Source organism: Dendrobates tinctorius, unplaced genomic scaffold, assembly GCF_039654945.1.
Source record: "Dendrobates tinctorius isolate UK_male_01 unplaced genomic scaffold, ASM3965494v1 ptg000007l, whole genome shotgun sequence".
Taxonomy (NCBI): Eukaryota; Metazoa; Chordata; class Amphibia; order Anura; family Dendrobatidae; genus Dendrobates; species Dendrobates tinctorius.
This window is the reverse complement of record NW_027361675.1, coordinates 55,080,891-55,106,520: the sequence shown is the minus strand read 5'-3', so window position 1 is coordinate 55,106,520 and position 25,630 is coordinate 55,080,891. Positions and strand designations below refer to the sequence as shown.

At 43.4% G+C, this 25,630-nt stretch overlaps 1 protein-coding gene across 1 annotated transcript in view; it reads right to left on the bottom strand.

Moving 5' to 3' along the window:
* The window catches only part of LOC141086031 (uncharacterized), a 971,752-nt gene extending 962,477 nt beyond the window's left edge, over positions 1–9,275 (bottom strand). Inside the window, exons 1-5 of the mRNA XM_073571764.1 lie at positions 9,170–9,275; positions 8,433–8,605; positions 8,126–8,313; positions 6,451–6,573; positions 4,372–4,590 (exon numbers count right to left, since the gene is read on the bottom strand). Coding sequence (XP_073427865.1) covers positions 4,372–4,590; positions 6,451–6,573; positions 8,126–8,313; positions 8,433–8,605; positions 9,170–9,267 — 801 coding nt within the window. The 5' untranslated portion in view covers positions 9,268–9,275. The remainder of the gene's footprint in view (positions 1–4,371; positions 4,591–6,450; positions 6,574–8,125; positions 8,314–8,432; positions 8,606–9,169) is intronic.
* Positions 9,276–25,630: the final 16,355 nt, after the last annotated feature.

Below are 25,630 nucleotides of genomic sequence, written 5' to 3'. Positions count from 1 at the left end.
ACCAATAACCTTCTGCATGATCCAGAGGAGGAATTGGAGAAGGTTGAGAACAAAATAGAACTTTTTGGTGTCAACTCGACTTGCCGTGTTTGAAGAAGAAATGAGTATAACGCAAAGAACACTGTCCAAACCATGAAGCATGGAGGGGGAAACATCATACTTCAGGGTTGCTTTTCTGCAAAGGGGACAGAACGACTGCACCATTTTGAAGGGAGGATGGAAAGGATCATGTATCGTGAGATTTTGGCCAAAAACCTCCATCTCTCAGTAAGAGCATTAAAGAAGGGTTGTGGCTGGGTTTTCCAGCATGACAATGACCCGAAACACACAGCCAGAGCAGCTGAGGAGTGGCTCTGTAAAAAGTATTTCAAGGTCCTGGAGTGGCCTAGTCAGTCTCCAGACCTGAACCCAATAGAAAATCTTAGGAGGGAGCTGAAACTCAATATTGTCCGGTGACTTCCCCGAAACCTGAAAGATCTGGAGAAGATCTATATGGAGGAGTGGGCCAAAATCCCTGCTGCAGTGTGTGCAAACTTGGTCAAGAGCTACAGGAATCGTCTGATCTCAGTAATTGCAAACAAAAGTTTCTGTACCAAATATTAAGTTGTCTTTTTCTATTGTATCAAATACTTCATGCATAAAATGGAAACAAATTATGCAAAATTTATACAATGTGATTTTCTGGATTTTTTTAAAGATTCTGTCTCTCACAGGTGAAGTGTATCTACAATAAAAATTACAGACCTATCCATTCTTTGTAGGTGGGGAATTTTTTCCCACTGTATATGTTCTTCTTCCTTGTTTCTCTGCCTTTGGCTCAACTGTACTGCATATATACTGTATACCATATGTACTGTATAAAATGCAGCATTGTTTGATGTGCAACACCAAATATTTATGAAGGACAGTGCAGTTACAGCAGTGAAGCAGAGCAGCAGTATATGACATGGACCCAGGAACTGTATATTCTGTATGGTACACAGAATCACAAGGCAGGCCAGGGGCTACATGTGAGCAGTGCACTCTTAACCCCTTAGTGACAGAGCCAATTTAGCACTTAGTGACCAAGCCAATTTTTACAATTCTGACCACTGTCACTTTATGAGGTGATAGCTTTGGAACCCTTCAACGCATCCCACTGATTCTGAGAATTTTTTTGTGTGACATATTGTACTTCATGTTAGTGGTAAAAATTTCTTCAATATAATTATGAAAAAAACTGAAATTTGGCAAAAACTTTGAAAATTTTGCCATGTTAAAATTTATAATTTGTGTACACTTAAATCAGAGAGTGATATCACACAAAATAGTTAATAAATAACATTTCCCACATGTCTACTTTACATCAGCATAATTTTGGAAACATAATTTTTTTTTTGTTAGAACTTTATAAAGGTTAAAAGTTGACCAGCGTTTTATCATTTTTCCGAAAAAATTGACAAAACCATTTTTTAAGGGACCACCTCACATTTGAAGTGAGTTTGGGGGATCAATATAACAGAAAATACCAAAAAGTGACACCATTCTGAAAACTGCTACCCTCAAGGTGCGCAAAACCACATTCAAGAAGTTTATTAACCCTTCAGGTGCTTCGTGAGAACTAAAGCAATGTGGAAAGAAACAATGAACATTTTACTTTTTTCACAAAAAATTTACGTTGGAACCAATTTTTATTATTTTCACAAGGGTAACAAAAGAAAATGGGCCACAAAATTTGTTGTGCAATTTATTCTGGGTACGCCGATACCCATATGTTGGGAAAAGCCATTGTTTGGGTGCAAGGCAGGGCTCAGAAGGGAGGGAGCATCATTTGACTTTTTGAACGCAAAATTGGCTGTAATCAATGGCAGTGCCATGTCGCGTTTTGAGACCCCCTGATGTACCTAAACTGTGGAAGTCCCCAATTCTACTTCCAATCCTAACCCCCAACACACCCCTAACCCTAATCCCAACCCTAACCATAACCCTAGCCACAAACCTAACCCCAACAAACCCCTAACCCTAATCCCAACCCTAACCCTAATCCCAACCCTAACCACAATCCTAACCCTAACTTTAGCCCAACTCACTTTAGCCCAACCCTAAAACTAACTTTTTTCCAACTCACTTTAGCCCAACCCTAACTTTAGCCCAATTTCACTTTAGTCCAACTCTAACCCTAATGGAAAAATGGAAATAAATTAAAAAAATTATTTTATTATTTTTACTTAACTAAGGGGGTGATAAAGGGGGGTTGATTTTACTATTTTTTATTTTGATCACTAATACAGGGTCTATATCACAGTGATAAAAAAGAACCAATAGGAACAATTTCCTATTGTTGCCAGGTGCTGGCCAGCAGATCTCGGCATGCACCCTCCATTTTCTCCGCCAGTAGCCTGGGGGACTACACGGGGGGTTGCAGGGACACCAGAGGTAGTTGGGGAGGATCGAGGGACCCCATTTATTTCTCCTCTGATGTGCGATCACATCAGAGAAGAGAGACATTAAATGTAAAATCTGACTTTTTTTGGGGGTCGCCATTATACCGTTAAGGCCGGGATCACATATGCAAGAAACTCGGACGAGTCTCACATGTTAATACCCGGCACTGCCACCGGCACTCAGGAGCGGAGCGTGCGGCCGCATAGCAATACATGCAGCCACACGCTCCGCTCCTGAGTGCCGGCGGCAGTGACGGGTATTAACATGCGAGACTCGTCCGAGTTTCTCCCATGTGTGATCCCGGCCTAATAATGGCGATCGCAACACTGGGTTCGATAAAAACCGACCCAAATCATGTTGTCTGGGGTCTAAGCTACCCCCGGTAATCCGAAAACAGCATGATATAAGCGCTGAGACCCTGATTCTTATTATGTGTCACTCAGGCTACTTTCACACTTGCTTTTTTTTGCAGCGCGTTTTTCACGCAAAAAAATGCATGGAAAAAACGCATACAAATGCTGCATTTTTTCAAGCATTTTTATGCGCATGCATGAAAAAACCGCAGCGTTTTTATGCGTTTTTAGTGCGTTTTTACAGCGTTTGCGGTTTTTTCCAACATTAGTTGGCCTCACCAAAAAAATCAAGATAGGGTTAGGATTAACACTAACCCAAACCATGACTTTACTAACCCTAACCCTTAACCAAACCATACTAACCCTAACCCTTAACCAAACCATACTAACCCTAACCCTTAACCAAACCCTACTAACCCTAACCCCTAAATAACCCTAAACCCTAACCCTTAACCAAACCATACTAACCCTAACCCAAATCCTAACCCTAACCCCCCTTAACTAACCCTAACTCAAACCCCTAATTTCCATTGTCTAACCAATGGTCAAAAAAACACATGCACAAAAAAACGCATACATGAGCATGCCAATGCGCACGTATGTGCACCCATAGACTTACAATAGGTGTCTTGCTGTAAAAAAAAAGCGCATTGCGCGCGCATGCGCTTTTTTGAGGCAAGCCGGACGTCCAAAAAATGCAACAGGATGCATTTTGTGCGCCCGAGCGCACACCACAAAAAATGCATGCGCGTAAAAATGCATACAAACGCATGTGTATGCGCACATAAGCGCATCCCATGCAAAATATAGGAAAAAAAGCGCATGCGTTTTTTAGCGCTAAAATACAGCGCAAAAAACTCAAGTGTGAAACCAGCCTTACATTGCTGTTTCAATAAAATTAGTGTTTTGTTAGTAGGAGATTATCACTACACGACTTGTGCCTCCTAGTCCTCTTGCCCTGTGTAAATACGCCTCCTTCATTGATTAGCAGCTGTCAATGTAAAGTGTACACAGAAAGCTGCTAATCAGGAGTGTGAGAGGGTTTACACAGGGCTCAGCAGTCTGAGCACTGCTACAACTACAGCAAAGAAAACAGGGATTCTATTAACATCCGAGCACGTAAGCAAGTAATTGGCACATCACTGGAATCAGGGTCTCTGCCCTTACACCATGTGGCTCCAAGATTACATAACAAAAACCTGCTGACAAATTGTATCTAAATGTGAATAAAGCTCCTTTACTTTCTTTGTCGTGAAACTTAGATTGGAGAGTTAAATACAATCCAACTATGTAATAAAAAATAGCAACTGGTAAAGTAACTGACTGAGAAAGCTTAAAGACAGGTTCAGTTTTGTTTTTCCTTAAAATAGGTCTATTGTGCCATCAATTATGTTTCCGCATGACTTTCCATTTTTTTTAGAGCCACCATCTTTGCCAAAATACAGAACTGATAGGTAACTAAAACCCAGCAGAACGTTCTTTTTACTGCACCAGGTTCATAAAGGGCATAATTCCATTTAGTAAAATTGTTAGCGGAAAATCTGAAAATAATATTTTTTTTTGTTTAGATATGGTTCACAATACTTGTACTTACTTTCTTCACATCCTGAGTCACTGATGCAATGGATTGTCCATACATACTTTTTGCCTGCTCCAGATGGCTGACCATTTCTCTGGCTTCAGCAGAATTTAACTGCGTTTTTATAGATTCCAAGTTATGAATATGAACATCCCACATTTCTTTTTCATGGTAGATCCCTGCAAACACTCCCTTAGACTTGATCTCCACAAGAGGGTCATGTTTAAGTACCACCTGCAATAAATATATGAATATATAAATGCCTATTCTTGTCAGAAGATTGAAGAACTTTAATTTCACATCAAAAACACTTTACTAAACAGCAATAACCTCAGATTTGTGGCCCATCCAGGCTTACTGGGAAATCCAATGCTGTGAAAGAAACTATTGTAAAGAAGGAATGAGGACAGCAATCATAGAAATGTCCTAGGAATCGCCTTAACTATATCACTAACATCTTAAAATGAGAGAACACATGGCCACAAATGAAATATGTGTCTTTGAGAACACCCAGGAAGCATTGCATAAAACTAATTTAAGGGTCACACAACATGTTTCTTTTAACTTGTTTTATTGAAGATTATACAGCATAATAAGGTTACATCATAGAACAAAGGAACAAACAATATTTCGTACTGCTCTTTAATACTGTCTGGCAAAGTTAACCTTGTCCTTAACATACCATGGGGTCTAATATTTCAACTAAAACCATAAGATACCCATGTCAGGCACCAAATATCACATACTCTATCATGAGAGAATACTCCTCATCGCCTTGGGCCTAAGGGGAATCCAACCAAGGCTTCCATACCTTATCACATTTTTGAGGACAGTGTCTATTTTTCCAATACCACCCCCTCATAGGACGCTGCAGTCTTTACCATATTGACCCAGTGTGTAATCCGCAGGGGGTCTTCTAGTCTTCCATCTCATGGCTATAGCCTTGCTTGCTAAAATAAATTCTGTGGGGTCTACCCCACTCCTAAAGCAATCCGCAGTGGTAGATCTACCCGTTTTGGATCTTTTCCTAAATTCTCTGTGTCTGAACCTGTACCTGTCTCTAAATCCTGCAGTGCCTGAACCGGTACCTGCCAGTATCTCAGCCGTACCCGCCTGCCAGTATCTCAGCCATGCCTGCCTGCACTTGCTGTATATTAGTCGTGCCTGCTTGCTCTGACCTGTCGGCACACCAGTCGTTGCTGCCAGTACCTGCCTGTCGGTGAATCAGCTGTGCCAGACAGTGTACCTGCCTGCACCTGCCATTAAAGTGTCTTGTCCCTTTGGGTGTCAGCTGCTACTGCCACACGCCACCCTGGAGCTACCTGCCGCATAAGCCTAACCTCACCACTAGAGGCTCCAGCGAACACCAAGGTAGCTGCTTAGTCACGCCACTCCGGGGTAAGTCTGGCACAATGGGTCCACGATCCATGCTCGGGCTACACAGTTTTTGCGCACGCGTAACACATGTCAGTGTGGGGAGTGTTTACCATTAAAGTATACACATATTGGATACTACACAGCATTTCACTGCTAACAATGGTAGATCTCACATGAAATAAATCAGTAATGTGTGTATAAGGAGAAAACTACGTCCCCATTTTGTTGATATTATCCAAATAAGTGTTGTTTGGGCTGGTAAATGTGGTAGGGTGGACCTTCATACATATAGCAATCATCCTGAAAAACCTTTCATAATGCTAATGTATCAGATTAAAAGACTAATATCAGAACGGTGGCTCAGTGGTTAGCACTGCAGCCTTGCAGAGCTGGGGTTCTGGGTTCAAATCCCACCAAGAACAACATCTGCAATGTACTCCGGTTTCCTCTCACAGTCCAGAGACATACTGATAGGGAACTGTAGATTGTGAGCCCCGATGGGGACAGTGATGATAATGTTTGTAAAGCGCTGTGTAATTTAATAGCACCATATGTGTGTAAAATAAATTAGAGCACTGATGTATGACCCAAGTATGAGATTCACTCACATGGAAGTGTATAGAGCTTTAAGTCAACTTTGTATTAGCATATGCAAACCCAACAATCTGCACTTATTATCTAATCTGTACTGTCTTCATGAAAGTCTGTATGTCTTACCTTGATTTGCTTTATCCATCCAATTACTGCTGTCTCCATAATATGTATCGTAGCTCCTTGGTTGGTGAATACAGTTGTGTTTTTTAGTAGTTCAATAGAAGGAATGGGAAGCAAAATAGATCCCTAAAAAAATTATCCAAAAAGACAAATAGCACTGCATTAAATACACTGTTCTATAAAACAAATTTTACTGGGATCAGCTAGTAATGAAGTATCACAATTATTCAACAATAGTAACTTCTCTTGGATGCTTTTAGTAGCGCTGACATGTTATAACCTTTGGATCATATGTAAGGATGGTGGACTGTGCTGTCATGTTCCTACCCCTGAAGAAACCAATAGCGTTGTTTTGCATTGTAATGTGTATTATGTCATAGGTCATTGTATACAGTATATCATGTTCTGTAAATTGTGTTGTAATGTAAAGTGTGTAGTAGTACTATAGGTAATGGAGGTAATGTATAGTGTAGGTTGTGATAACAAAGTATAGTGTGCAAGATGGGTAGAATAAAGATAGATAGTTGACTGTAGCATAGGCAGTGAATGTTTGGGACTAGCCCAAAGGGAGTAGGGTTGGTGTAGGGGCAAGTGATGGCTTTCTGTTAGTTGGTTACATAGGGTTTGAAGCATAAAGTGAGCAGAGAGGCATGAACGGGTGATGCCAAGTAAGAGGAGGTTAAGGACGAGGGATTGTGGGAACCTAAAGATAAGTGACTGAAAAGGCAAAGTTACCTTCCGAAGAGGGGTCAATGGATAGGACGCCGAGTCATGAGCCCCAAAGCTTGTAACACAGAAGGAAACTGCCTTAAGCTGGGCCGAGTACGACGAGTAGTGGGGGTTCTGAGTGGAAGGGTTCCAGGGCACCAGTAGCGGAAGAAATAGTACACGGAGCCGAAGAGCAAGTAAGGAGACTTGCTGATCAGGACTATAGCATTAAAGATGGGTTGTGGCAGAGTAGAGAGAAATTGTGTGCCTCACTGCCCTGGAGTAAACTATGGAGGAAGGATACTGAAAGTGGAAAATGCTTTATACTGTAAAGGAAACGTCTATAAGACTTTTCACCTGCTATCCTTTGTATATAAACTTTACCAAGTTACCATTCAATAAGAGTATGTTCCCATGGTCAGTAAACACTGCGGGTTGGACGCTGCGTACATCCGCAGTGTCCAACCCGCAGTGGCCAGATGTTACAGCATAGTGGACTGGATTTCATGAAATCCCAAGTCCACTATGCATTCAGAGACGCCTCCAGCTTCCCTACGTACATGCGGCACGTTTTTACCGACCGCAGCATGTCTATTTATCTTGCGGATAAAGTTACCCGTACAATGTAATAGGACGCGGTGATTCCGCACGGTTCAATAAACACATGTGGAATCACCTGCGTTCAAAAGCCGGCAGTGCTTTGGATGGAGCGGACATGTGCTGCGTCCAAAGCGGAGCTGGTTTCTGCCCGTGGGAATATATCCTAAAGAGATAGTTTTAGAACAGAAGATTCCCTCATTGAACTGTAAAATACATGACCCCGGCCAGCCCACACCACGGGGAACATGTGGCACAAGTGCACACACCCAGCCAGGACCCCCACTTTCATATGGCGGGCCAGGCAGTAAAAGGAGACGAGTGCCTCGCCTGCGGCTACCGCCCTGTGCCGTGCTACACATACATGACCTACCTCTGCATGACCTGCTATAACTTCAAGGTTTCCAGTGAACCTATACAACATTTCAATAATCTTTTCTGTGCTATGTGATCCAACTGTGATATTGCCATTGCTGATGAGTGGAAGGAAAACTTGATGGAGAACAGTATCAAAGTACTTCAACGGAAATTTGTCACAATCAACCGACATCACCTGATTACCTAAAGTAAATCCAGGATATATAAAAGATAATGATGCCAAGAGGAAAACAACCAAAAACACAAAGCCATGTAATTTTTTTTTTACCATGTAATTGCAGTATGACCTTTCAGTAGCTTACCTATGTTTTCACTTGTGAGTTTAATTGCAGATGCTAGCTTCACAAAGCATATGCATTTGCTCTGTAATTTTGAAGGAGGTATAATGGAGGCTGCGAGGGACCCCTTTGCAAGCTTAAAATAAATATATAATGAGTGGACATCTTCATTCTTCAGAAATTCACAGAGGTTGTTCCTGCGGAGGTAATGGAATCACTTGTTATTTTTGATTGAATAAAATGGTCTCCTCTAAGATGGATTGTGAGATAAATAGCAAGACATTACATATAACCTTCTGTACCTGTAGTGAAGTGTGTATATATATATATATATATATATATATATATATTTCATTGGGCTATCATATTGTAAATTATGGGCAGCTTCTAACAGTGCAATCCATGTTTTAGCTACTCAAATGGATGGATTAAATCCTAAAAATGATAATTTTTGAACTATATTATATATTAATATAATTTTTTTTTTGTTAAAATAAATCTGTAAAAAAAATAGTCATTGTACAGTTATGCAACAGATTGGGCTGCCTGCCACTTATTGTTGCTTGCAGGGGGTGACCCAATTAGCTGCGCCCAAATGTAAAAGCTGGTCATGAAAACACGATATCAAACAAATTATAACACAGAACCTTTCATGGTTGTATGTTGTGGGTACGCACACAACACGAGACAATTTTCCAGAGAAAAGAACCTTTCCTGGTTTCAGGTAGTTTTTACATATCACAAATCAATGTCATTAATACCTGTAGGTGTGGTCCACAAACAGAGCCTTCATGTCATCAGCCCGTGGTCTCAGGGAGGACATAACCCTGATTTCAATCCAATGTAAAAGTTCATCCATTCTTGCAACAACTGCAAACAAACGTTTTACGATAAAAAATGCTAAATGAATGGAAAATAAACTCTAAATAAAACTAAATATTAGTCATCTAATCTACTGTAGTAAAAATAATTTGAGGATAGTCAATTGTCCCATGATTCAGAAGTGAATTTGGCAATTACTATTGTATGGCTGTGTTCATACTGCTGTGTGCGTTCAGCATACATATAAGAAAATGTTTCAGTCCCATGACTTGGGAATTATACAGTATTGTATTTTAATTGTATTATGGCTTATTGCTATCCAATCAGGCTTGCTTTTTGAAGTTTGTCCTGTCTCTCTCCCTGTATTCCAGCTCTGTAAGTAACCCCTCCCTTCTTCTAATCTTCTTTACATCTCCAAGATCTTTTACCAATAGGTAATAGGTGTAATAACAATAATATTAGCAAATATCTCCAATTATAAATGTAGTATAGTTTTTCTGATTTGCTGTGTCTCTTTTTCATGTGCAGGCATTGCAGGACCTTCGGTATCCCTGGATATGACCACTGATATAGTGACAGTTAATTAGCTAGTTGCTAGTGGCCGTAACCATGGATACCTAAGGTCCTGCAATGTCTGCACATGAGGAAAGAGATAGTGAATCAGAAAAACTATACTACATTTCAAATTGGAGGCGTTTGCTAATATTATTATTACACCTACTATATATTGGGATAGGATCTTTGAGATGGGAATACCCATTTAAGGCCTCTTTCACACTTCTTTTTTTTAGAATCAGTCACAATCCGTCAAAGTTTTTAAAAAACGGATCCAGTGCATATGCTAAAAAACTGATGCACGGGATCCTTTTTTTGACGGATCGGTCAAAGGATAGCGATAGAGAGAATTTTTATGTGCCAGAAAGGCTGTCGGGGTTAAATTAAATGAAGAGAAATTGTTCCGGGCATGCTCAGTTTGATAAAACAGAATCCAGAGATGGATTCCGTTTTTTGACGGACAGTGAGGGATCCTGAGCCCATAGGCTTCCATTATAGCCAACGACGGATGGCGCTGGATCCATCGCTGTCCGACTTTTCGACGTACACAAAAAACGTTACTTTGTCCGTTGTCTCTGGCCGACGGACAAAGAATTTATTACAGATCCGTCAAATGAAAGTCTATGAGAAAAAAAAGGAATCCAGAGGGCAAATTTGCTCGATCCATTTTTGACTGAAGTGTGAAAGAGGCCTAAGGCTGCCATTATTGTACCTCCCTAGTTAAAAATCATACGTGCCTCGGCAGCTGAGTTGACACTGTCTGATACTGGTTCAATAGGCATTCATAGAAATGATGTCTAGAGAGCCCCACACTTGCACCCCAGTTATGGAGTCAGAATAAGTAGTATACACCAACATAGACTTCTAAGGACTTGACCTCTAGGCAAATACACACATTTTTACATTAGGAGTTAATAGGTATCATATGCAACTATAATGGCATAAGTGACATATATCTTAGCAATATGTTCAATGTATACAGGAAATTTCCTGGCATATATACTAATGTACACTAAAAAAGCAGATTGAACATCTTTTAAAGCACCACTCCAGCATTATTAATTTTTATTTAAATGCTTGGGTGGTGTTACTAATGCATGTTCCCTGCTCCTAGTTTTATACAAACCAGCCGCTGTCTTCAACTGACCAGCGCCGTCAGTCTGGTCAGTCTTCTGTAGGTTGTGACCTGCCACTTTGCTCCAGTGCTTGCTGGGGGCGATCCGGAGGTCATTACCCAATGTAAGTCTTTGAGAGCCAGAACGTGCTCTTACACTGACTTATAGTGAGAGCTCGTGACTGTTACAGCTGAAGCTGTGGTCATCATGTAAGGGGGTACGGAGGCTAGTTCATGCCCTATGCTCCTTCATTATGTCCCTGAGAAGCTGGTATAATTTATATGTCTTATAATATTACCATTATGTGTCATGTATTGTACAGTATAAATATATATTCTTGTGTTTAACAGATATATGGAAAGTGTAGGATTTAGATTTAGCCCACTGGGGGGGCGCAATAGCGTAAGATAGGAGTAGGTTAGACCAATAGGATTTAGTGAGTTAGGAGGGGCTAACTGGGAGAAGTTGGGGAACTTCCTGGAGTTAGTCAGTTAGGGCTGGGAGCCAGGACAGGACAGTTGTGTCCCGTAACGTTTAAGCTAGGGAGCCCAGCCGTCCAGGGCCTGGGGCTAATAGTCACATGGCAGTGGAGGAATACAGGGCAGAATCAAGATGGTAGCAGCTTACTTCATGAGAATAACCCTAAACGTTCGGGGTCTACGACCTAGCAAGGAAAGGAAGAGCCATGCTTCTACTTCAGCTCTGCAGAGGGAAGCGGATGGGAGACTCTTGAAGCAAGTTAGTTTGACCAGTCAGGAAGCTGCGGCACCGAAGGCGACGGTAAGACCGTGCAATATTCCTGGAGAAGTGAGGGACATCACAGGGAACAGAATGGTAATATATTGTGAAGAACCTTGTGCTGATTCTGTGACTAAACTGGACTACATGAGTAAAATTGTTTTGTTGAAACTGGATTTGGACTCTGACTGTCACCATGTAGTGCTAAAGGAAAAAAAGGCCAGCAGTCCAGGGAGGACCCCACCTTACCAGTAAGTGTACTACAGAAGAGACTGTGTTTATGTGACGGAGGGCCAGGGTGCGACAGAGCAGCCACCGCTAAACCACGACTACCCTCCTGACCTCCGTTTCACTTGGCACATTTCGGCAGGATCCGGAAATCTTGCAATGTGAACATGACCTGAATGTGACAGATACCCTGAATGTAACAAAGATGGCAGAAAATGGCGCGGAGATTGAGGAGAACTTCAATCATATCCATCGCGGGCGTCCTGACCTGAAAATGGCGCGAAATTCCGTCTGGCATAGACAGTGTACCGGGACTGAGATGCATCCTCTGGTGAGCGGGGTCTGCCCATGGTGGGAGCGATGGAAGAGGAGGAAGCCTCACCCTTGCAGCAGATCCCCAAAGAAAGGGCGGAGTCTGATGCTGAATGGGAGGAGCATCCGGAAGCAGCTCCACCCTGGAATGGGTGGGGCCCAGTAGAAAACCCCGTGTGCAGCTGCGTGGCGCCATTGCAAGATACGGCACCTGCATCGGCCACAAAGGCCGAAAGGCTGTGGGGATCATCGGAGATCGACAGATTCCCGATACCTGCTGGAGAGCAGTGGTGGTGGGTGCCGAGACCGGAACATCATGAACCAGAGGGGGTCGGTGATCCGAAAAAAGGCCACCCTGGAGGAACTTATCTGCGAGCAGCTTGAACTGGAAGAGCCTGTGATGGAGGACCCTGAACTCGGAGGGCCGGAGCCTGAGCTCGAGGGCGTGACAGCGGTACCGGTGGGGACTGACGGTCACGGTGACTGACAGCAGGTGGTGAGTGAACCTCGGTTCCAAACCTCGTTACTGGCGCTCCATCCCTCGGGCCATCACCCCGATACCTAGAAGGCGAGGGCCCCTTCACATCCCTCAGGCAGGCAGCATGGATTGCGGGGGGTGATTGAGAGTAAAAATCATCGGGAGAAGGAGATCTGGGCGGAGCTGCGCAATGTCTGGACAATGGGGCGCAATGTCTGGACGATGGACCAGTGGCCTGCTGGTGCATACCAACCTGTCTCACGGGTATGGCTTCATCCGCAAAGAGGACACCAACGATAAGGTGTATGTCAACACCAGTTCGGTAAAATTTCAATGGCCCCTGAGGGAAGGAGACTGGGTCACCTTCTTCAAACAGGATTGCTCTCGGGGGTACTTTGCCATGGCGGTTGACTCACTCCCAGAGAACAATTTAGAGCTATATGCGGGTCTGGCACAGGCACAGTCGGCTCCCTGTTCACTGGTCGCTGAACGACCAAGGCCTGTCCCTCCCCTGTCACTGCAGCTGGGGAACATGACACCCATGGCGGCAGAGCTGCCATCATCTGCTGGAGCACGGGCGCGGATCCCAATGTGGGACAGAGCGGCACGGGATGCATGCCGCTGGCCTATTGACTAACCCTAATTGATTTAAAGGTAAATTAGTGCTTGTTGCACTTAAATGGAAAAAGGGACTGTTCCACGTCCATATGGGCAGAGGAGCCCTGTAGCACCGGAGTCGGGTGCAGTGTGGCCGATAAGGGCCACAATTGAACGTTGAGTATTGTTTTTCTTCCCCTCCCGAAGTTTTGTTGCGCTGGATAGCAGGATCCTGTCATTGTGTAGTGCTGAAGGAAAAGAAGGCCAAGCATTCCAGGGAGAACCCCGCCTTACCAGTAAGTGCATTACAGAAGGGACAGTGTGTTTATGTGACGGAGGGCCAGGGTGCAACAGAGCAGCCTTCGTTAGCCACGACTACCCCCCTGGCCTCCGTTTCAAAAAGATGACAGATCGGGAGAGGAATGATGCTGGGAACAGCTGAAGACAGCAGTAAGTGGTAAGTATAATACTAGTGGTAGGGAACTTAGATTATTGGCACCACTCCTGCATTGAAATAAAAAAAAAACACTGAAGTTATGCTTTAAATTATAAAAGAATAAAATAATAATACAAAGGGAAATATGGCTGGCTGTTATATGGCTGGCAACTTGTATGTTTTGCTTTGGTATTGTGATACTGAAACATTATTTTTTATGTTGTATTTATCATTTTTTGAAATGTAAACAATGAAGGACAATTTATATTATTTCATTATAGATGTGGGGAAATGTTCTTCATAATAAATAGCACAGACTGAAGGCTGCAAACTCTTTATAAATATCCAGTAGTTTTTCTTTGTATGTGTACAATTTGCTAATGTGCATAACTGTCGCTATTCGGTACAGGAATGTCATTGTCTCTTTTACCTTGAGGCACTTTCAAAGCATTTTGTTATAATAATAAATAATAAATTTTATTTTTATAGCGCCGACATATTCCGCAGCACTTTACATTTCAGAGGGGATTTGTACAGACAATAGACATTACAGCATAACAATAATCACATACAGTAGATTATAACAAATACCAAGAGGAAAGAGGGCCCTGCTCGCAAGCTTACAGTCTATGAGGAAAGAGGTAGACACGAAAGGTGGGTGGTAACAGTTGCCCTGATTGTATGGACCAGCCATAATGTTAAGTGTGTAATAGTACAGACACAGAGGGCTAATGGATGCATAAAGCATGTGGGAACATGATGCTGGGAACCTGGTTATGGTAAAATTTTTGGCTCTGCCACACAGGGATAGGTTAGGTTAATGTGTTGAGGCGATAGGCCAGTCTGAATAAATGCGTTTTCAGGACACGCTTAAAATTGTGGGTATTGGGGACTAATCGTATTGACCTGGGAAGTGCATTCCAAAGAATTGGCGCGGCACGTGTAAAGTCTTGGAGACGGGAGTGGGAGGTTCTGACTATTGAGGATACTAACCTCAGGTCATCAGCAGAACGGAGGGCGCGGGTAGGGTGGTATACTGAAACAAGGGAGGAGATGTAGGGTGGTGCTGAGCCATGGAGGGCTTTGTGGGTGAGGGTAATAAGTTTATACTGAATTCTGGAGTGGATGGGTAGCCAGTGTAATGACTGGCACAAGGTAGAGGCATCGGTGTAACGATTGGTGAGGAATATGATCCTGGCTGCAGCATTCAAGACAGATTGGAGAGGGGAGAGTTTTGTAAGAGGGAGACCGATTAGAAGAGAGTTACAATAGTCGAGACGAGAATGAATAAGAGAAACAGTAAGAGTTTTTGCAGAGTCAAAAGTAAGAAAAGGTCGAATTCTAGAAATGTTTTTGAGGTGCAGATGACAAGAGCGAGCCAGTGATCGAATGTGGGGGGCAAAGGAAAGCTCGGAATCAAGTATGACCCCAAGACAGCGGGCATGTTGCTGGGGAGTAATAGTGGAACCACAGACGGAAATGGCAATGTCGGGTGTAGGTACATTAGTAGCGGGAGGAAACACAAGGAGTTCAGTCTTTGATAGGTTCAGTTTCAGATATAGTGAGGACATGATATTAGACACAGCGTTTAGACAATCGCCAGTGTTTTCTAGAAAGGCTGGCGTGATGTCAGGAGAAGAAGCGTATAATTGGGTGTCATCAGCATAGAGATGGTACTGGAAACCAAATCTACTGATTGTTTGACCAATAGGGGCAGTGTACAAGGAGAAGAGGAGGGGGCCTAGAACCGATCCTTGAGGAACCCCAACAGTAAGAGGAAGGTGAGAGGAGGAGGAACCGGCAAAAGAAACAGTAAAGGAGCGGTCGGAGAGATAGGAGGAGAACCAGGAGAGAACGGTGTCCATTGTTATGGCAACAATGTCCAGTTGCACAATGCGTACCTAGCGTTTCCTTCCTGGAAACCTATTATATTATTCATATTCGTTAAAAGAAAAGTATTATCACAATCACATCTTCATTTTAACCAATTCAAGTCTGGGTCATAACCTCCATTGGTTAGTAGTTGGTTAGCACATTTTTAGTTTTTTTCTGACATGCAGTTGAAAAAGCTAACATTTTTTTTTCCTTACAGTTATCTAAGTAATTTTTGTGTCTTTTTTTTCTTGCTAAATGAGGCTTAATTTTTATTTCACTGTCACATTCTCCCTTTTTTTTTTCTTTTTGCTGATAATCGGGCAATATCGGTGGAAAAGGAAAGGAAATAAGTCTGTTTTTCCTTTTTTTATGACCATAAAGAATTACAAAAATACATTTTAAAATGTGTTCCCCATTCTGTAACAAATACTTTTATATATGGGACGCTTTTTTATGGAGTAGCAGCAGTTTGGATTGACCGTAGCATTTTAATTTTTTACTTCTTATCTTTTATTTCTTCATTTGATTTTTCATTTATTTTACACATTGTGCCCTGCATAAACTCATAAAAGACCTTTGGGTGATATTTAGATATTTTTAATTTAATCTAATAGGTGTTCATATATTAGCCAGTTACAAAGGAAGTCTCTTAGGACCCAGCAGCTTCCGCTCCCTCTGTATCCACAGCAATCACTGCTGTGTATGGAAGAGAAGGCACTGTCAATTTCGTCTTATCACTGTGTTCACAGCACTTGTTTTGCACTGTGCATACAGCAATAAAGAAAGCACATCAGTAATAAACTGGACATTTTGAAAATGAATAGGAAGTCAGATCAGCTGCAGCCCTGACTGCCTCTTCATGTTCAAAACGTCCAAAGGTGAGGACAGTAACGCCAGCAGCGCTGATTGGGTGCCAGGCACCACGTGTCATACAACCACACAAGAGCCCCGGGGTCGCAAGTGCCAACACGGCGCCGGCACGGGAGGTGAACATAGGCTTTTTTATTTCATCGGGGCCAAACATTTAGATCAAGAAGGGGTTGTCCTAGTAGTGGACAACCCCTTTAAAGAGATTGTCTAAGTTTGTTATGAATGTCTGTGGTCATTCTATATGACTGCAGACCTCTGAATCCTCACCGCGTGCACTGCACGCTGTAAGGATTCTCTGTTGCCGATCGTAAAAGCTGAAGGTCACAAAACCACAAGTATACGATTTACATACATGCGTTCACGTGCCGACTAGACATGTGTAACTTCGCTCAATACAAGTGAATTGAACTGTACACGTTTAGTTGGAATTTTGCCGAAAGTATGCAAATGGCATACTTGCGCTCACATGACAGTCCACTTATGCTTCCAGCACGGGAGAATGCTGAAAGTGTGCAGTGCGCACACTATTATAATTTAGGCTTTCATCACAAACCTGGTCAAACACTTTAATTTTAAAATTAAGCCCTGTTGCATGATCAAGCCTAACAGCATGTAATATACTCACTGTCAGTATTTAACTGGTTCTAGCAGTCTTCACATGGCCACTCCATACTTCATAGTCACTTCATAATTACAGTCACATGGCAACTAGCTTTTCATCCTGCTTCCTTCAATGAAGCAGCACTGTAAGTGTTCAAACCGCATATGAATGAGCAATCACATGACGACTACTCATACCGCCTGAGGGAAAGAGGGGTGGCCAAACTGAATTCTATCCCTGATGCTGGTAAACCTAGATCCGCCTCTGCCGTAGTACTCGAACCAGCAGCTCTGTTCTGTTGGTCTTTTCATTTCTTCTTGCTCTGCAAGCACGCAGAGGTCACTACTGAATGCTGCTGGGCATGCAATGAAACATTAGGTCCTGACACTGAAAGTGTCAGCAACTGGATGTACTCTGTGTGTGGAACTAGTGCATTATGCGCTCCTATCCCACATATGAAGATCGCAGCAACAGCCCTAAGTCTCCTGTGATATATGCACCAGCGGCAAAGTGTCTCCTGTGAAGCGTGCACTAGTCCCAGAGTCTCCTGTGTGATGTATATGCTCCAGCCCCCATGCCTCCTATGTGATATATATATGCTCCAATCCCAGCGTCTCCTGTGTTATGTATATGCACCAATCCCATGTTACCAGTGATGAATTTCCCACTGTGTGGAGACCTGCAGTGCAATATACATCCTTGCTACAATTTACTGCTACAAGTGCTTTACAAAATGCATCATCACAAAGAGTCAACTGTGATCCAGACTGACACAAATTTGGAAAAGCAGTTGCAAGTAGATATATCATCATAAACCACATAACATCACAGTCGCACAAAAGAGAATGCAGATCTAGCCATCACATCAGGGGTGAGTTAATTAATTTATTATTTATTTAATGCTCACATTTGGTCCCATAGAAGTGCAAATTTAACGTTACATCCACATGAATGCAGTTATAGTTACATCTATGAAGTTATATTTGTATATACACTCACTGGCCACTTTATTAGGTACACCATGCTAGTAAGGGGTTGGACCCCCTTTTGCCTTCAGAACTGCCTCAATTCTTCGTGGCAGAGATTCAACAAGGTGCTGGAAGCATTCCTCAGAGATTTTGGACCATATTGACATGATGGCATCACACAGTTGGCGCAGATTTGTCGGCTGCACATCCCTGATGCGAATCTCCCGTTCCACCACATCCCAAAGATGCTCTATTGGATTGAGATCTGGTGACTGAGGAGGCCATTTGAGTACAGTGAACTCATTGTCATGTTCAAGAAACCAATCTGAGATGATTCGAGCTTTATGACATGGCGCATTATCCTGCTGAAAGTAGCCATCAGATGTTGGGTACATTGTGGTCATAAAGGGATTGACATGGTCAGCAACAATACTCAGGTAGGCTGTGGCGTTGCAACGATGCTCAATTGGTACCAAGGGGCCCAAAGAGTGCCCAGAAAAAATTCCCCACACCATGACACCACCACCACCAGCCTGAACCGTTGATACAAGGCAGGATGGATCCATGCTTTCATGTTGTTTACGCCAAATTCTGACCCTACCATCCGAATGTCGCAGCAGAAATCGAGACTCATCAGACCAGGCAACGTTTTTCCAATCTTCTACTGTCCAATTTCGATGAGCTTGTGCAAATTGTAGCCTCAGTTTCCTGTTCTTAGCTGAGAGGAGTGGTACCCAGTGTGGTCTTCTGCTGCTGTAGCCCATCTGCCTCAAAGTTCGACGCACTGTGCGTTCAGAGATGCTCTTCTGCCTACCTTGGTTGTAACGGGTGGCAATTTGAGTCACTGTTGCCTTTCTATCAGCTCGAACCAGTCTGCCCATTCTCCTCTGACCTCTGGCATCAACATGGCATTTCCGGGCACACAACTGCCGCTCACTGGATTTTTTTTCTTTTTCGGACCATTCTCTGTAAACCCTAGAGATGGTTGTGCGTGAAAATCCCAGTAGATCAGCAGTTTCTGAAATTCTCAGACCAGCCCTTCTGGCACCAACAATCATGCCACGTTCAAAGGCACTCAAATCACCTTTCTTCCCCATACTGATGCTCGGTTTGAACTGCAGGAGATTGTCTTGACCATGTCTACATGCCTAAATGCACTGAGTTGCCGCCATGTGATTGGCTGATTAGAAATTAAGTCTTAACACACAGTTGGACAGGTGTACCTAATAAAGTGGCCAGTGAGTGTATGTATATATAGATATGCTCAAGTATACAGATAAATACATGTACACGGCAGGGGCCGCCTTATGTGGCGGTCCGAAGTGTCTCCCCTGGCGGCTGCATTCTGCCGCCTTCCGGACTGGGAGTCAGCAGTTCTCTGTGCCGGGTGTCAAGAGATCAGTTAGTTGTACTCGCATCTTACAGACATGAGTTCAATTAAGCCCTGACAGCATGTTCAGAGTGATGCCAGCAGCGTGATCAGGTCATGTGATCACGCTGCGGACGTCACTCGCTGGCGCTGCAGAGGCGCATATTGGTGGCAAGTGATCCAGTGGAGCTGAAGACACTGAAGATTAAGTGCATGGATGGAGATTTGGTGTGGGGATGGGGGTATTTAATGTGCATGGGGAGATTTAGTATGAGTATGGGGAATTTAATGCCTGTGGGGAGATTTAGAATGGGGATGGGAAGTTTAATGTGTGTGGGGATATTTGGTGTGGGGATAGGGGTATTTAACCCGTTTTGAACAGCTGACACGTGACTAACAACCGCGGGTGAAATCACGATCCAGCTGTGGCTGTTAACTAGTTAAATGCCACTGTCAATCTCTAACAGCAGCATTTAACTTGCGCTTTTGGCGAACAGCTCCGGAAATCCCGCCCATTTGTGAACCGGTCACGTGATCGCGGGTCACCGATAGGTTGGCATGACAACTAGAGGTCTCCAGTAGACCTCTATTGTTGTCACTGCCGGATTGCTATGAGCGCCGCCCAGTGGTCGGCACTCATAGCAGTGAGCAGTTCTGCTTCGTACAGGTGATCTCATCATCGCCTGTGTGTAGCAGAGTCGATTGGATTTTGGCAGCTTCTATTCTCCCCTGGAGACTATTGAAGCATACCAACAGTAAAAAAAAATGTTTTTCAAAATATTAAAATAATTTTTAAAATATAAAAGCTCAAATCACTCCCTATTCGTGCCCAATCAAAATAAAATTTTAAAAAAATCAAACATACACATATTTGGTATTGTCGCGTTCAGAATCGTCCGATCTATCAATATAAAAAAAGAATTAACCTGATCGCGACACAGCGTAACGAGAAAAAGGTCAAAACGCCAGAATTATGTTTTTTTGGTCGCCGCAACATTGCATTAAAATGCAATAATGAGCGATCAAGGGATTGTATATGCACCAAAATGGTATCATTAAAAACGTCATCTCGTCACACAAAAAATAAGCCCTCACCCAACCCGAGATCATGAAAAATGGTAGCGAAAAATGGAGCAATTTTTTTTTTTTTTTAACAAACTTTGGAAATTTTTTTCACCACTTAAATAAAAAGAACCTAGAGATGTTTGGTGTCTATGAACTCGTAATGACCTGGAGAATCATAATGGCATGTCAGTTTTAGCATTTAGTTTAGAGAACATTGTAAAAAAAAAAAAACTGTGGAATTGCACTTTTTTTTGCAATTTCATAGCACTTGGATTTTTTTTCCCCATTTTTCAGTAGATGATATGCTAAAACCAATGATGTCGTTCAAAAGTACAACTCATCTCGCAAAAAAATGCCCTCACATAGCCATATTGACCAAAAAAATGAAAAAGCTAAGGCTCTGGGAAGAAGAGTAGCAAAAAATGAAAATGCAAAACTAAAAATACCGCTGGTCATTAAGGGGTTAATGTGTGTGGGGAGATTTGGTGTGGGGTAGATTTGAGGAAACAGTTTGGGGAGCAAGAAAAGAACAGGCGCAGACACAATATGGGCAGCTCGAGAAATTTGAAGACAAAATGAGGAGCAAGGGGGTAGATGCGGGTCATGTATGAGTGGATAGGTACAGACACAGTATGGTGAGTGGGGGGATGGGTGCAAACGTAGTATGGGGAACAAATTGTGAAATGTATGGGGACACAGTATGAGCAAGGAGCTCAAAAATGTATGGGGAGTGAGGGTGATGGGATTTGTGCAGACACAGTATGGGGAGTCGGGGGATATGTGAGCAGGCACTACAGAGAGCAAGGGGGTAAATATATGAGTAGACAGTATGGAGAACAGGGGGATGTGAGAGGAGACAGTATGAGGAGTGAGGGAAAAACTTGTGAGGAGACTATTGAGGGGAATAGTGTGAGGACACAATATGGGAGAGAAAAGAGAGTGTGCACAGAATAGAGCTGAGTAGTGGGGGCCTAGCATGGGAGGAAAGTGTAATGGTACATCCAGGAGGGGACAGTATGCCATGGAGGGAGAGTGTGATGAAGAGGTGTGCGGTATAGAGATTGGGCCCTATAGGGGAACACAGTGTGAGAGGACAGTGGGAAGAGGGGACCCAGTGTGGAAAGGAGAGGTCAGTGTGGAGAGCATGTACGATAAGAGGGAAAGTTTGGGATCATATTTTGTGCAAGGAATATAGTGGGGGGCAATTATTTATTCAGAGGCTCAGCATAGCGGTGACATCACTTAAGCTGTATTCGCAGCCGGGCTGAACTGCTGTGACCTCAGGACCCTGGGAAAATGACAGTGATAAGGTCACGGCAGTTCAAGCACAGTGTCTTCATAGCAGATCACCATGAGAAATTCTCATGGTGATCAGCTGTGAATACACTGAGCATGAACTGCGGCGACCTCTTCACTGGCATTTTCCTACAGTACAGAGGCCATCGCAGTTCAGGCTGTGAGGGAGCGCAGACACAGTGACGTCAGGGCTAGTCATTGAGGCTGCACTGGCAGCATCTCCTCATTTACCAGTGTTTTTCAGCCGGGGCGGTCACAGCTTAGCACCGTCCAGGTTGAAAAATACTGTATATATCTCCAGATAAGGATTACGGCGTGGGACACAACGACGGACAGGTATGGTATATTGTTGCTTTTTTATTTCTTTTTTTATTACAGGAGATCGAGGGCTTCGCATGAATTAGGTGTGTTGTAAGTATTGTCACGGTCACGTGTGTCTGGACGCAGCGAGTACCACAAGGTGAACCCATATGACACACGTGACCCTGGATACACCGCCTCCAGTGGGGCGAATTTAAATAACACGTGCAGCTGGATACGCCGCCTCCAACTGGCGAATTTAGGTATTACACGTATTTATACAAAAGTCTGGAAACCCCGCCTCCAGTAAGGCGAATTTAAATAATAAAGGGGAACCTGGGTAACATTAACAATGGTGGGCCCTGCGATAGGGAATAGGGACGCGGAGACCTCCTGCACTCCCTTGAGCCAGAGTCCCTGCACTACTAACGTTCCCTATGCCGGTTCCGCACCGGGCGACACACAGGAACCTTAAAACCCTGACTCGCCCTGACCCTAAACCCTCACTAGGGAATTGGTCGGTGTGGAAACTAATCCCACCACTGCACTAAGCCCACACAAGGGAAAATGACAATACAGGGAGAACACCACTTAGCTTTGCTCTGTTGCGTATGCTCCAAGCAACAGAGCCCACCACCTGGGTGCATCTTCTCCTCCACCCGGATCCATCACCATAACCGGATCCATCACTATAGTGCAGCCTTGGAGCAGAGTCCACCACCAGTTGCAGCTGCCCAGTAAACAGAGTCCCAAAGATGAGTCCAGCTTCTGCCAAAAAGTCCAGCATGCTTGAGCCCAGTTTTCAGCAACCAAGTCCTGCATGCTGAGTGCAACTCTCACCATCGTCGCCACTCCACCAAGCCATGCAAGCACCTCCTGCTGACACCATAAACTGTGACTCCACCACGCCATGCCAGCCCTCCATGCAGACTCCATAGCTGACTTAACCCCTCTGCCAGGGCTGCCCAGGACTCTCATTCAGCTCCTTCTTTCACCCAGGCTTCCTTGAGAATGACTAATTCACAATAGCACCAACCGTGATTGAACACACCTGACTCTCTTTTATAGAGCCTCACACCTGATTTTTAATTACGTGCACATTAAACTAAAGAAACTAAAGTGCACTACCGCTCACCACCACCGGGGCAACTTAGAATGAACGACACCACGTGTAATAATTCTAATGTTCACCGGGGGCAATCATACCACTTTGGCACCAAGCCAATGGAAAAAAGTTAACTTTGTCTATTTACTTGTCAGATCCACCTTGGATCATGACAAGTATGGTTTAATTAAGAATAATAAAGGAGTCTGTGTCTTTATTTCAACTAAAGAATTTTTTACTGGGTGTCTGTGTTTTCTTTACAATTTGACTATGGGGTTAGTAATAGGGGCATCTTATTGACACCGCTCCGTTACTAACCTCGGGGCTTGATGTCACCTGAAGACATCAACCCCCCAACTATTACCCAACTTGCCACTGCTATAGGGCAAGTGGGATGAGCAAGACTAAGTGCCAGAACTGGCGCATCTTAGAGATGCACCTTTTCTGGGGTTGCTGAGAGCTAATGTTTTTAGCCAGGGGGGAGGCAATATCCATGGCCCCTTCCTAGACTATAACCATCACCCCCCAGTCGTTGGCTTTCCCTCTGTTGGTTAAGAAAATTGCGCAGTTGCCCACGTCATTTTTTCCCCCAAAATGATGTTTTATTAATTAAATACATGTCCAGCAATTTGCACACACTGTACTAATTGTATTTGTCACACACATGTATATATCTACCTATTCTGTATGTATTTACTGTATGTAAACCATCTCTTCTATCCTGTCGCCTCCTGCTGTGATTTTACAGAACCCGGCTAATGCATTACTGGCTATTCTTCTATACAGTGGGGAAAAAAAGTATTTAGTCAGTCAGCAATAGTGCAAGTTCCACCACTTAAAAAGATGAGGCGTCTGTAATTTACATCATAGGTAGACCTCAACTATGGGAGACAAACTGAGAAAAAAAAATCCAGAAAATCACATTGTCTGTTTTTTTTTCATTTTATTTGCATATTATGGTGGAAAATAAGTATTTGGTCAGAAACAAAATTTCATCTCAATACTTTGTGATATATCCTTTGTTGGCAATGACAGAGGTCAAACGTTTTCTGTAAGTCTTCACAAGGTTGCCACACACTGTTGTTGGTATGTTGGCCCATTCCTCCATGCAGATCTCCTCTAGAACAGTGATGTCTTTGGCTTTTCGCTTGGCAACACGGACTTTCAACTCCCTCCAAAGGTTTTCTATAGGGTTGAGATCTGGAGACTGGCTAGGCCACTCCAGGACCTTGAAATGCTTCTTACGAAGCCACTCCTTCGTTGCCCTGGCGGTATGCTTTGTATCATTGTCATGCTGAAAGACCCAGCCACGTTTCATCTTCAATGCCCTTGCTGATGGAAGGAGGTTTGCACTCAAAATTTCACGATACATGGCCCCATTCATTCTTTCATGTACCCGGATCAGTCGTCCTGGCCCCTTTGCAGAGAAACAGCCCCAAAGCATGATGCTTCCACCACCATGCTTTACAGTAGGTATGGTGTTTGATGGATGCAACTCAGTATTCTTTTTCCTCCAAACACGACAAGTTGTGTTTCTACCAAACAGTTCCAGTTTGGTTTCATCAGACCATAGGACATTCTCCCAAAACTCCTCTGGATCATCCAAATGCTCTCTAGCAAACTTCAGACGGGCCCGGACATGTACAGGCTTAAGCAGTGGGACACGTCTGGCACTGCAGGATCTGAGTCCATGGTGGCGTAGTGTGTTACTTATGGTAGGCCTTGTTACATTGGTCCCAGCTCTCTGCAGTTCATTCACTAGGTCCCCCCGCGTGGTTCTGGGTTTTTTGCTCACCGTTCTTGTGATCATTCTGACCCCACGGGGTGGGATTTTGCGTGGAGCACCAGATCGAGGGAGATTATCAGTGGTCTTGTATGTCTTCCATTTTCTAATTATTGCTCCCACAGTTGATTTCTTCACTCCAAGCTGGTTGGCTATTGCAGATTCAGTCTTCCCAGCCTGGTGCAGGGCTACAATTTTGTTTCTGGTGTCCTTTGACAGCTCTTTGGTCTTCACCATAGTGGAGTTTGGAGTCAGACTGTTTGAGGGTGTGCACAGGTGTCTTTTTATACTGATAACAAGTTTAAACAGGTGCCATTACTACAGATAATGAGTGGAAGAAAGAGGAGACTCTTAAAGAAGAAGTTACAGGTCTGTGAGAGCCAGAAATCTTGATTGCTTGTTTCTGACCAAATACTTATTTTCCACCATAATATGCAAATAAAATGAAAAAAAAACAGACAATGTGATTTTCTGGATTTTTTTTTCTCAGTTTGTCTCCCATAGTTGAGGTCTACCTATGATGTAAATTACAGACGCCTCTCATCTTTTTAAGTGGTGGAACTTGCACTATTGCTGACTGACTAAATACTTTTTTGCCCCACTGTATATCTCTCTCTGCAATATAGATACATATTATATATATCACAAAACTCAAGATAAAAAGCGGACGGCACCGCTGTTACCGTGTGACTTCAAATGATGTGCGGCA